Below are 14,256 nucleotides of genomic sequence, written 5' to 3'. Positions count from 1 at the left end.
GCTCCTCACAATCAGAAGGGTTTAATAGCAGGTGGGTGGAGCTTCTGTGCTCAGATGGCCATATTAGGGATATATGTTGTCAGTGACACCATAAAGATTCAAGAATAGAAAAACTAGCTGACCTTATTATTTAAAACTGTGAAACCGTAATAATATTTTATGTATTTAAACCTTTAAAAAAAATTGCACAAGTGCCATTGACTGTCACAAGCATCATTAACAGAACATTGAGTCCGGGATTGTCGAAAAACAATCCATATAGTTCAAATTATGTCCAATTACTTTTGGGCATCTGACAATGGGGGGCTGTAAGTACCAAACAGATAATGTCATACTTCTGTTAAATGCCGCAAATTAAAAGGACTGTAAATCTGCACTTCACACATCCTGAATGTTTGATTTAAAATCTTTTGTTGTTGTGTACGTTGGACAAAATATCAAGAATTGTGTTAATGTCCATATACTGGGCGATCTGTAGGCTTAATGTCAATCTTTGCAACAAGTAAGTGTAGGTACAAACAAAAAACATCTTTTAATTTGGAAATAATTTTAAAGATAACTGACTTACAGGCCTGTTAATGCTTATTCAGTTTATCTAGAGTGTTACTGTTTGCTTAGTAACCGGCTCCTGCCTTCCTGTCATTCGCAGAGTGACCCTCGAGCACAGGAAGCTGAGCACCTCTGGCTCTTGTGTGGATTCACAGTCATGAATGAGATGTGAATTTTGCTGGCAGTAAAATCTGATTATAACAGCTTTAAAAACAGCTCTGAACTCATATCTAAAACATAATTTGAAGAATTATGTAAATTCAATTTGTAGCTTCAAAAAAAGCAAACCACAACAAATTACAGTTTTTAACAAAATCTATTTTAGTCTTTCTATTGCAGTCAGTGTGCAGTTGCAGCGCATGTATGAAAACGGCTTTGGCGAGCATAGTTCCACTCATGTGTGTCAAAGTTATAGTTTGAATTATGACTCCTTAAATGCTCCGGGGATATAAGTGTCAGCCATTAGGAATGTCAGAGGCCAGTTCCTCCATACTGGCTCAGACATTGATGGCAAAGTAAAGAAACCCACATCTGTCTCTAAACCTGTTTCTCCTCGCTGTTGGGCGGCCTCATCCAGCAGCTCAATGTTTGCTCACAATCTGCTCGGTACATACAGTGGGTGATATCTCCAAGCAATCAATAAGAGTGCTCCTCTGCGTGGTCAATCATTACACAAGTGTGCATTTTTGAAACGACTGAATGAAAACCCTGCACGTCTATTTTTGCAATTTAATGTACAGCGAGGACAGAAATGGCCAGAAATATCCCTCTGCCTCGAACTGATGCACTCACATTCTACAAGTTTCTGTCTTTCTCGCGCGCACTCACGGCTGACGTATCTCTGACGACTGCACGCTACGTGCCCCCCACGTCAGCAGCACACCCAAAAAAATCTCTTAAGTTATTTATAAAATCTTTTTTTGTACCGCAGTTGAAATTAAAAAAAAAGAGGGGGTGGGGGGGTCGCAGTAGGGGAGAGGGTGAACGAGAGGAAGGCAGCCATCTCCTCCTCTATTATTCATCAGCCTCTTCTCATCCCTTGTTTGCTATGCTGACGGAGGATAAAATAGGTCACCCAGGGATAGGCTGGTGCTCACACGGTGACTGATGTCTTTCCTGACATCGTGCACTTGCCCTCTCATCCTTCCCTGCATGCCTCACTCCTCTTTCCTTTTGCCATCTTCCTGTAAAACACTCCGGCTTTCTCTCCACCTTTCCCTGCTCTCCTGCTCCTCCTCCTCACATGCAAATGCAGTCATTCCCCGGCTCAGCTGAGCTTGTTTGCTTTTCCCAGTCAAAGCAAGAGAAAGAAAATTTGTTGCCAACAGCCATCTGCAGAGGGCACACCAACCCAACACAATTATGACTTTGGAATAAAAGGAATGAATGATGCTGCGTGAAAGTCCATGGAAATGGCACAAAAAGCCTCTTTATATCTCAAGCTTGATGTTGTAGTTTTTGTTTTTCTTAAATAAAAAAAAAAACTAAACAAAAAAACCTTATAAATATTATAATGCAAATAATGTTCTCCACCTGTTTCACTGACTGCACTGACACAGATGTCCACCAGATGGGGTCAAATCCAAGAAACGCACAAGTACATGATAGAGTGGGGGTACAGAGGAACACGCATTTGTTCAAGTTAACTTGAAATTTCTTCTGTTTTCAAAGCAGGCTCCCATTTATTAAAAACTGAACAAACACTGAGGACTCGCAAGAGGAAAATAAATTGGAGATCATTTATCTGACATTCAAGAGTGGGACCACACCTCATACTCACCGCTTCCGTCTATACAGAGCCCCCCACAGAACACACACTATAAGCCGTTTGTTCCTGTTTTCTTACCCCTCCCTCTCTCAATTCATTCACTTGTCATTAGTACATGGGGATCTGCCCATCCCGGGAACCGCCACCTTTCCCCTCTGAGGCCTTCTCCAAACAGCAGCTTCAATTCATGCTCAGTCCATTGTCATCATCAACTAGAAATGCTGGCAAACCTACATGAGGACGTGGTCCCAGCAAGTGAAACACAAAATATATGATGCAGTGTATTTAAAGATGATTTTTTTTTAAATTTACATTAACCACACATCACACGACAGTAGTTTGTGGGAGTTTTTTCTGTGTAGTGCCAAACTAAGAATTATAACTCAACTTTGCAGTCCACCCATAAGCCTACAGAGTTTTTAATGTCCTTTAGCCCTTATTTTGTTTTTCACTATCATAATTTATTCCATCTGCTAGCTAAACATGACCCCCAAACGGATGTTAATTTTCTTCTGTGTACGCTGGATTTGTTAGCTGAAGCCACCGTTTGTTACCAGGATAAACACAACAATCTAGGTTTAGTCAGTATATTGTTTTTCATATTTTTGCAGCGTGGCTTTATTCTGCATCCTCCCTGCCTTTCCACACATGCATGGCCAGTAAGGCGGAAAGAGACCCAGCACAGAACACATAAGTCATCAGTAACAGCTATGACACTGATTATGTTTGTTCCTATTTTCCTGACTCTGTCAAATAGAAACAAATTGGACAGGATTGTCGGAGCTGCTGGAAAAATCATTGGTAAACAACAAACCACATTAGATGAGTCGGATAACACTGCCGTTTTAGGAAAAACTCGGTCTATCATTGTTGACCAAGAACACCATCTTTATTCTGATACTGAACTAACGCCCTGAGGATGATGTCATAGGATGCCTCTAGCTACTAAAAAGGCGTAAAAGGGGTAATTTGTGCCAAATGTAATTAGCATACCAAGTAACAAGATGCTTTGTTATATTTCTATAGTTTTATTGAGGCTTTATGTGTGTGCATGCATGAATGTGCGCTGATTATTATCAGCATTTTTATTGTGAATTGATTTGTGAACCAAAGACAATTTTTTTCTACTGTGGAAAATAAAGTTATTCTAATTCCAAGTAAGTACAACTGAGTTGGAGGTGGGTTGCAAGGCGGCTTGCAGTTGCTCAGTGATTATGATAATATGTCCCTACTTGACATTTACCAGTTAGATGTACAAAGTACTAGCTAAACCATCGGCTATTGTGGGGTTGCAACTGGGATCGCTGTAACTAACACTACACTCAGAGACGATAACATGTCAGCATTAAATATGCTTTGGTGAAATTAATGAATAAAGTGATTTTATTTCAAATGAATGAAAATTTTGACCTTTACAAACCATCAGTCATTTGCATTTGTTACTGTTTTCGTTGTGAAAAATGAATGTAATCGTTTCATGACTGAATTATTTTCCCAGACTGTTCAAAAGGCATTTTTGGATGTTATATAAAAGTTTACCCATTACAAAGAAAAACGTTTTACACACACACACACACACACACACACACACACACACACACACACACTTCTGCGTATCCTGCTACTGGTCTTCATAGAAGACTTTAGCCATGGCGAGGGCGACCTTGGCAACTTTCTTGTCCTTGGCGTCGGAGCCCATGTTGGCACGTGCCAGTCCTATCCAGTACTGCTCTGTACGGTTCTGGTAATCCGTTACCGTCTCCCCCTCCTGCACTGCGGGGTGCTCTTCTTCATCTGGAAACACACAGTCAGGTGCAGATGTTAGACGAGGGAGCGCCCTGCATAATAGAGATGCTAAAGTTACTGAGCAGATGCAGCCACAACACAGTTGCATCTCCTCTTAAGTAGCCAGAGCTGTAGTTTATTAACAAAAATGTCTTTAGCATCTGTAAATACAACATTGGAAGCATTACCAGAAATGTCAGAGCCAATGTCTTTGGAGCTAGGGAGTAGTACAAGGATTATTGCTCAACCAAAGCCAAATCTGTGAGATTGATAACTCGAGAATTTAAAAATTAAACAGATGTAGGGACAAAGCTGAAATCTGAACTAATCCAGAGTTATTTACACCTGGGTGCCAAAATAAATATCCCATTTGCACACATGCATATGCTTGCATTGTTGAGCTGTTTAGAACTGCAAAAGCAAAGCAAAAGAAACCTGTCCATAACAGAGAGAGAGGGAGACACTAACGCTGCACATGTTCAGATGCTCTCTCTCAGAATTAATATCTTCGTGTTGAGTATAGCTGTGGAAAGACTGAAAAATGGCAAGAAGCAGAGGTTGAAACACAGCTCTCTAACTTCCCGGAATCACCGCATCAGCTCAGAAATCCTGATTCAAACGTGGGAATGTGGGCGGTTGGGTTTCTGAACTCATTTCAATTAAATTCAGCCCAACAGCTTCTGTTATATTATCTCAGCATCAAGGCTGAAAACGTAACACCAGTCGTGTGAGTAATTAAAAACTGGCGTGCACACTAGAGACTCTAGTCATGGTTCTTCAAATCTGGGACATTGCTGTAAACGTGGCTGCAGGTTAACTTTCAGATTGTGACGAACACACTCCAGCACAGCGCCATCGGCCTTGTGTGCTCTCAATGCCCAACACAATTGGATGGGAGCATAGGTAGGACCAATAATGGAATATAAACATGTCCATTGACTCAAACACTGAAACCATACCTACTTCCTGCTCCTACCTACATTTTATTTTTAAGGCAATTAAACGCTATATTTATCCTACAATGGTCATTTCTCATTATTTTATAGATTAAGATTATTAATATACATATAAATCAATATGACTAACAGTATATAAAGTAACAGACATTGTTTTTCCTAGGCCAGTAAAAATGCACATGAGAATTTTAAACGTTCAAAAAACGTTCTAAACTGCCTGATACTGCACTGTTAGTATGAATGTCGTGACACGCTGCTGTGTGTGTGCGACAGACCAAGAATAATGAGATTAAAAGCAGATGTGGTGGGTGAGAAACTCGATTATGAAATAACGTACAATACGGTACTGTGTAAATGTGTCAGGAGCAACTTTCTTGTCATTTTTTAAGCAACAGTTCTCCAGGCTTTCTGGAAGTCTTTCCTTCGATATTGGCTCTTTTTCAGTCCTGCCTCTACATAACAGACAACTTAAGAATCAATTTTAAGTGCATCTTTACGCACTTTGTTACTACAGGCCTTTCAAAAAAAAACAAAAAAAAACACACAAGTTGTGTTTGTAAAACAGTTTGACAGTTTCACAACAACATGATTTACAAAAAGCTATTAGCTGAAAACGTGGCATCTCTCAGCACAGCGTGCAGTGTGTCCTTAAAAAAAATGAGGAAAAAAAACAAACGTATGCAAAGTAAAGTTCAAGATGAAGAAACATGATCTCAATGCTCATTTGAAAACATGAGCAGGGAAAAATATTAAAACATTTCACTGAAGTGTTAAATGAACCCCTGAGAGCATCTTAATGGAAACTGAATATTAATACCTTTATGAAGCTGCTGTATTAGACTGCATTATGTTTTATGCCTGTACCTTATAAACTGGCGGTGTACAATATAAACAGATGTCATGCACATCCTGAATGGGACTCTGCACTTGTTGCTCATTATAAATAAAGAGCGCACATAAGTGTCGGCGATCGAAGAACCTGAATAATCTCTTGCCTTCCTCGTCCTCGCTTTCCTCTTCGGACTCCTCTTCCTCCCCCTCTGCTCCCTTCGCCTCCTCCTCTTCCTCTTCATCGTCCTCTGACTCAGACTCTTCCAGCCACTCCTGTGTCTCTGTGGAGAGACAATCATAAATCCAAATGAAACCTCACGCCCCTGACTCCCATCTTAACAGCGCCTCTCTCCTGCGTCAGAGGATATTCAGACGTTAGCGCACACACGCGCACACACACACACACGCACGCACACACACACACACACACACACACACAGGCTGCTTTAAGGGCAGCGCACTGAGCTGACGGATTTCGTTTAAGGCCTCTTCGTTGTCGCTTTTGGACTTTTATTGTCCAGCTGACTCACTTGGGTCCATTTCGACCAGAACCTCCCACTGGTCCATCTTGTGCAGGTCCAGACAGTAGAAGTCGTTCAGGGTGAACTGGCGGTCGCCCACCTCAAACATCCCCCCGTACAGGTAGAGCTTGCCTTGTCGCACTGTTGCCATGGCGCTGGACCTCGGGCAAGGCTCGGTGAGCGGGGCCGTAGCTGAGCCTAATGACGATAAAAACAAAACAAAACAAAAAAAAGACCCCGAAGTTAGGTAAACAAAGATACTGAGAACTTCTTTCCTTTAGTTTAGCATGAGTGTGTGTAATCTTGCCATCTTCTTCCTCTTCTTCCTCCTCTTCCTCCTCCTCCTCCTCCACCTGAGGACCAGGAATCACTTCCTTAATGGTCATCACTGTTCCGTCCTCAGTGACGATCTCTTTGATGATCTCAGTGGGTCCTTGAGGTGCCGCTGCCTCCTCTTCCTCCCTCTCCGCTTCCTCCCCCTCTGCCCCACCCTTCTTCACCCTCCGCCGTTTCTTCTTCTCTGTCTTGTTTCCCTGGACAGACACACAAGAGGAAATCAAATAAAACTGAGCACACAGAAAGTAAATGGTAATGATAAATGGACAGATTCTTATATAGCGTTTTTCTACTCTCCCAGAGTACTCAAAGCGCTGTATACAACATGCCACATTCACCCAATCACACCCATTCTCACAAGCACTGTCTCTAAACTGAGTGCTTTTTCCTGACGACAATCAGACTCCCATGGATGCATCGGAGAGCAACATGCAGACTGGAGGAGCCAGGGATCGAACCACCAACCTTCCGATCATATCAATGCTCTTTCTTTCAAACTTCTGTTTCATGGAGATGTGCAAAATAACGTATATCGGAGCAAGAAGTGTCAGATGTGACGTAAATCCTGTAAAATCTCCAAATGTCCATTGAAGACAGATGTTGTACTACAGCTGGTGAAGTGATAAGAACACTAACGCATCAGGCCAAATTCATCCACCGAGTTGGGTTGGGTTTGGATCCAACAATGCACAGGGAGTCATTAGTTATTACTAATCTCTGCTCTCTTCCACAGGGTGCTTTTTCTCCCGTCTTCCACCCCCCTCAGCCCCAACTGGTCGCGGTGGATGGCCGCCTTGAGGCAAATGTTGTTGTGATTTTGAGCTACAATGCATGTAAAGCATGCATGTGGACTGTGGGAGGAAGACAGAGTACCTACAGAGAACCCACACAGAGAGGGAGAACACGTAAACTCCACACAGAAAGATCCCAGCTGGCTGGCAGGTTTGAACTCAGGAGCTTCCTGCTGTGACAGCTGAACACTGCACCGTCATCCTGCCCCGATACAGTCTGCATTTCTTTATTCCTCTTTGATGTTATCTTTTTTCCTACCTTCTGAATTCTGCATTGCATCAGCAGCGATGCTTTATAACTGAACACACAGCAGCATGCCATCAGACCCCCTCCTCTGCACTTCAGAGGGGGGCTACATATATGCGATACAAACTATGGACCAGATGAGCTGAAAGCTGCTGAATGTTTGTGATAAAGTGGATCTAGAAGGAAAGTATGAAACTGTGGCTCGACGTATTGCTTATGCTGAGCTATAATTCAGAGCCTTACCACTGCGTACTCACTTTCCACTGTTTGCTTTTATAGATCTCAATTTTCCAGGGGAAGTGGGGTACTCCTTGTTTTATGCACACACAGCAATTATGAATGACACCACAGTGTATCAGTCACAGAGTTTCCACACTCAAACCACTCAGATCTATAGATGGAGGTAATTTCATCCTGGAAGGGACCACTCTCATCAGGACAGACATAGATCGTAGCTTACCCTGAGCACACCGGGGAACCAGCGGTTTTTCACTGTGTCATACAAGTACAGGTCATTGTAGAAGTCGCCCTCCAGCGACTCTTCCTCTTCCTCATCACAAACCCCACCAAACAGCACCGCCCGCCCAGCTGGGCCCACCGCCAAGGAGAAACCAGAGCGAGGAGGGGGCTTATTGCCAGAAGGGTTCAGTCTGGACCACGACCACTTCTCTGCAGGACAGAGGAAAAGTCACAACATATACCACGAGGACAGGAGCAACATCGTTAGACTTGAATGATTTTGACGTTAACAACTGAGTGTTGTGTACCTTGACCATCTTTACCCTCTCGCTTCAAAAGAAACATGTCAGAGTGGATGGTCCCCTTCTCGACATCCTTCTTGACCCTCTGCATGAACGCACACACAGTTTAATCAGGCTGTACAACAGAAAATGACAACAATACGGGGGAGGCTGTCAGACGACACACGCACCACTTTGGAGTATCCCCCATAGATGATGACACCCATGCCGTCTGGAGTGGAGGTCATCTGACAGGCAGAGCGCGGGGAGGGGGCGGAGCCTGATGGAGAGAGGCGTGACCAAGAAAAGGTGTCCAGGGAGAAAGAGTAGACATCATTGTAGTAGATAAAATCCCTGCAGGGTGAGGAGGCAGAGGCGGGAGCATAAAGAGCTGAAACTGACACTGGGCTTTTACACTGAAAAACTGTAGGGATCCACAGATGCATCAGCTAGTGTCACTACTGTCGTCAGCAGCGGTGGATGTTTAATGAAATAGCTTGTGGAGCCACCCTGGGCAGCAACAATTTGAACTAACTATTTTCTGTATGACTTTATCGATCTCTCACATCACTGTGGAGGAATTCTGGCCCACTCGTCTCTGCAACATTGCTTCAGTTTATTGAGGTTTGTGGGAATGTGTTTATAGATAGAGATCCTCTCTTAATGCCCGTCTTTGACTGGGTCATTGCAGCACCTCGATTCTTTTCTATTGAAGTTATTCAGTAGCAGATTTGCTGCAGTGCTCAGGATCATTGTCCTTTTGCACAACCCAGTTTCATCTAAGCTTTAGCTGTCGGACTGATGGCCTGACATCTGAATCTAGAATACTTTAGTATACAGAGCAGTTCATGGTCGAATTGCACAGGTATGCTATCTTTAGTTTTCTCCAAACGGTGCTAAGCATAGTCTAAATAGCTCTATACTTTGGTCTTGTCGGTCAAAAGTACATTATTCCAGAAATGTTGTGATTTGTTTAGATGCAATTTGCTGTCATGCCCTTTTTGGGGAGAAGAAGCTTTCTCCTGCTAACCCTTCCAAACAAACCACTCTTGTACATTCCCATTCTTATTGTCATGTCATGAAATGTAACATTTAACCTGCTAACTTAGGATGAGTCTGAGATGTTGCTCTCGGGTTTTTTGCAATTTCCTTTACCATTGCAGACTGAAATTGGGGTTAATTTGCTGGGAAGATTTTGGCAATGTGTTAAACACCTGAATTCTCCAGACCTACAAAACCTGTGCTTTTATAGAGGTGCTGATTATCAGTTAATCAAAGGCATTTGACTGGAAGGAGTAAAGGTGTACTTAGTTTTTCACAAGATTGTATGTCCAAAACATAAAATCTCCTTAACAAAATTAAAATTTCTGTCCACAAAAAGTGTTAATATGTTACAAGAAGAGTCAGAAACAAACACCCAGCAATGTCCAAATGCCGACGCAATCTTCTAATTTACTGTCATGCTCCTTATCTATTTATTTAATAGTAAAGGAACGCAGTAGAACTTTAAGAGCAATATATTCTGAGTTGTATTCATGCTTGAAGTGATTTTCATTTACCAGTCCCCACGGTCGACGAATCAAATTCAGACACAGTTTTGAGCCAGCCAACATTTCGCAGCCTGATTAAACTTCCATTATAAGCAGGGGAAGGAAGATGTCTGCATAAACAGAGTGAGATAAGGAGGCTTGATGTCCTCAGATTGCTGTGAATGGTATATACGCAATCTCTTGCATACGTCTTCACAAATTAATTCGATTTTTTGCATTTAATTTCAAATAATAAATTATTGATTTTCAGTGGATTCAGTTTCTCTCTTCACTTCATCCATTGCTGATATCAAGCAGACCGTGACCACCATGACACCTGTTCAGTGAGCCTGTTTACCTGGTGCTCTCGTGGAAACCTCCAAACACCAGCAGCTGCTTCTTGCTGAGGACCATCCGATGTCCACTGCGGCCCGATGGACCGCCCGGTGCCCTGAAAAGTAAAAACCAACATAACATCTGTACAGCAGCTGGACTTGAGACTCTGTATTTACACAATCCATCTATCAGCAACCACTTCCAATTACTGCATCTATGCTTAGCAGCCTTTGTACGCACTTGATGTTCTCCCAGGTGTGTGTAGCAAGGTGCAGTACCCAAAGGTCCTTGTAGTGATAGAACTGTTCCCCATTTGGAGAGGCAAACTCTCCACCAAACACCCAGAGCTGTCCCCCGCCCTGAGGAACTACCACCGCCTGAGTGGAGGAAAGAAAGGAGAGGGGGAGGAGTGAGGTGGGGGGGAAGAAGACGGCTGCAAAAACAGCACGAGATAAGACAGTTTGATGTCCTCAGATTTAACTGGTTCGCTTGTAAAAGGCTGTCTTGCTGTGATGATGTGCGATTGCTGATAAGTTTTAAAGTTGCCCTCTGATCTGTGCTACAGCAGACTGCCCCCTTGTGGCTGAAATGATAAATCACAACACTATGACAGCACAAATTTGACTCAGGTACTGGCTGTGTGGTGTTTGCTGGTTTATCAAATGCTAAGAAACCCCTGAGATGTTTAGTTGTAAATTGTGTACCAAAAGACACTTAAGAGTCTTCATCTGGGATGTTGTGTACCTGATGAGAACAGCGTGGTGGAGGAGGGTTGGGGATTTCTGATTTAACCCAGGTATTCTTCCTGATGTTGTAGAAGAACAGATCGTTGTACAGATACGTCTGCAAAAACAGAAAACAACAGCAGGGTTTTTGAAACTGTCCACACAAAATCAGCCACGGAAGCCTTAGGCTCATATTAACCATAGGCTAGAGAGATTTAAGCGTGTGATGCTTGCAAATAATTATAAAATTTTTAATTCTAAATCAACACACTGTGAAAAAAATCCAATCAGAAAGCAGAGGGTTGTACTATGAAGTAAAAATAACCGGTGAGTGAGGTCTGCTGAGCTAAAGCCTGAGCTTTGAGCATCACAAAGACGCTCTCTCTTAACCTGCGAAAATCACCTTGGTAACTTCTGTTGAAAATGTTCAGTCTCTACTTGGTTGCTAGGGTCAGTTGAAACAGACAGCAGGTTCAAACTAGCATTGGCTGTCCTGACAGGCGCAGCAGCCTTTGAACACATGATGGCCCATACTCGTTCTTTAGTGACACAGGTCGGTGTGATGACATTTGATGATGTTGTAATAAAAATAATAAAGTGCAGCCCATGCAACAGGGAGAAAAATACATAGAAAAAGGTGCAAAAGTGGACTACAAAAAATACCAAATAAATAACAAACCAACACTGCAAGAAAAAAATATCAGGTTCTGTGAAAAGAGTATTAGATGAACTGTTTCGCTGTGTAATTAGCTGCTCATTCACACTAGGAGACGTATACTGAAGGTTGGTACACACGAGTGAGCACTAATGCACAATATCATTTATTGGACTAATCTGCTACCTTCTTTCCATTGAAGAATTCTCCTCCAAACAGGATGAGTTCATCTTTCTCGGGATGTGCAGAGAGGGATCCATTCAATCTAAAAAGCATGAAGAGGTCAATCATCAAGAGATTCTGCTTCCTGTTCACTTCAATAGTCCCTGACTCTTTTCTTTAGCACCACAATCTGGCTGAAATGTGTTGTTTTGAATACAATCTCTGAACTTATGCTGGATGGACTCTGGTGAAATTGCACTCAGTGCACTCATTAACGACTCCGTCAAAGGATGATTCACAGCCTTTTTTATTGATCTCTGAAGTTCTACTTTTGGACCTGCATCAAAATTAATTAATTAATTAAACTTTTTGTTTTTTTACTGCAGACTACGTGCACAGCTAACTAGCACATCCTTTGTACTGTGTAGAAGACTTATGATGGTGTAGAAAGCACTGGTAATAATGAAAACAAGTGGAAAGAGGCAGAAAAATGTCCTCACTGGTGCTAAACAGGAGCAAATCCTCCAAACCGTACCTTTTATAACATTGGAATAATGTTATAATGTACTAAATCTTTTAATTTCAGTGCATTTAATTTAATAAATAATGGATTTGTTCATTCATGACAGAGACTAGCAAAAAACTGAGTTGGCATTTCTCTTATCTACACTGTAAGTTATTTGAGTGAATAATATAAAATCCAAAACTAAGTTTTTTGTGGTTTTGACCACAAAACTACGTCAAAACCACGATAACAAATACAAAATAATAAAAAAATTATATCTTTAAAAAAAAAATCAAAGGTTGGGATCTGTGGTTGTTTTCTATCCCTCTACACACTTTCTTTTGCATTATTTTGGTGATTTCTTGTCACTGTGCATTCCTTGTTGATGTTTTGCTTCTCTCTTTAGTCACTCTGTATCTTTGACTCATTCATCTCTTTACGCACGTTTTTTTTTTTTTTGCCTTATTTTGGTGATTTTTATGTGCTATTTATGTTAATTTGCATCTCTTGTTTTGCATCTTTGTTTGTGGGTCACTGTGATGTTGCTTATGACACTGAATTTTATTTATATTTTCCAAATATTGAGCCTGACTCTATGTTTTTCACCTCGGTGATGGAGGCGGACACGTCGTCTCGACAACCTGGGTTTTCTTTGCGTCCAGACTCTGAAACTCAGCAATCAGAGCCTCCAAATCATCCTGCAGGCAGAAAAGGTTAAAAGGAGAAGAAATCAAAAACGCCTTTATGTGCTCACCTCATATTAAAGATAATTTGATTCAATAAATAAATGAATAAATAAATAATCTGCGAAACGTAAAAGGTTTGCAACAGGAGTTACAGGGCTTTCCGATTCATCCTATTTTACTTTGATTTAATTGTTACCTCTTCTCGTTTGGACCTTTTTGAAACCTTTTTCTCCATTTTGGCAGCTGTCTTCTCGGCTCCCTTAACCTTCTTCTCCTTCTTGCCTTTTTTCCCCATGGCTGCTCTATAAGCGGACAGTTACTCGTAAAATCTTCAGTTCTTTTGGCTTCAGTGCCACATGGAAGCCCAAACAGCCTCTTACGCCAGATTTCGATGCTTTTCCTCTGACAACTGAGAGGTACTTCCGGCAACAAACCTGACGTCAGCACGTTGTTGGGATGTAACAGCGCCCTCAGTCGCGGAGGAGGACTACAGAACGCGCTCATTCCCTGCCAAAATGCATCAAATAAACGCGTCATTAAATAAATAATGAAATGTGACATGAATTAATTTATTAAATGTTTAATTAATTCATTATAAGTAACATATCAAATGCTTAAAATGAAATTAATTGACATTTTATTAATTATTTGTATATTTAATAAATTAATTATCTCAATTTTAATGAATGAAAGACACATTTAATTAATTATTTAATGATATATACATTTAATTTATAAACTACACCAGAAAGCTCCAGAAAACCCAGCTATTATTTCATTTGGCAGCAGTGACAAAAGTTTAGGGGCGGCGGGGGGTTGTTATTGATAAAGAGCTATGGACCCTTATTAAATTCACTGGATGGAGGGGACCTGTTTAATGAGTATCAAGTCTGTAACAATAACAGAAATGTCGTCATTTAAACATGTTTGATGCAAAGATTTATCTATGGTTGAAATTCCACACCTAATTTCCTATCTCTAACAACCATTGTAACGGTTAGTAATTAATAACAATGATAATAAAAATGATTGTAACTTCGTGGTTTTAAATCTCGCACTACTTTTCTCCCTTTATTACTCCATCAATTTTGAAAGGACTCTGAACGGCACTGGGTAAAATGAAGCCCAAAACCA

General features: G+C 41.4%; 1 protein-coding gene across 1 annotated transcript; it reads right to left on the bottom strand.

The window, feature by feature from the left end:
• Positions 1 to 2,230: 2,230 nt before the first annotated feature.
• klhdc4 (kelch domain containing 4) lies at positions 2,231 to 13,517 on the bottom strand. The gene is made up of 13 exons (XM_063480505.1): positions 13,319 to 13,517; positions 13,043 to 13,134; positions 11,956 to 12,034; positions 11,134 to 11,232; positions 10,630 to 10,766; positions 10,412 to 10,504; positions 8,716 to 8,878; positions 8,552 to 8,630; positions 8,245 to 8,453; positions 6,718 to 6,943; positions 6,420 to 6,608; positions 6,054 to 6,170; positions 2,231 to 4,111 (listed from the first exon to the last, which is right to left on the bottom strand). Exons 1-13 carry the CDS (start codon positions 13,415 to 13,417, stop codon positions 3,939 to 3,941), a joined length of 1,755 nt encoding a protein of 584 aa, XP_063336575.1. The 5' UTR covers positions 13,418 to 13,517; the 3' UTR covers positions 2,231 to 3,938.
• Between the last annotated feature and the right edge of the window lie 739 nt (positions 13,518 to 14,256).

Source organism: Pelmatolapia mariae, linkage group LG7, assembly GCF_036321145.2.
Source record: "Pelmatolapia mariae isolate MD_Pm_ZW linkage group LG7, Pm_UMD_F_2, whole genome shotgun sequence".
NCBI classification, from domain to species: domain Eukaryota; kingdom Metazoa; phylum Chordata; class Actinopteri; order Cichliformes; family Cichlidae; genus Pelmatolapia; species Pelmatolapia mariae.
This window is presented reverse-complemented; position numbering and strand designations above follow the sequence as displayed.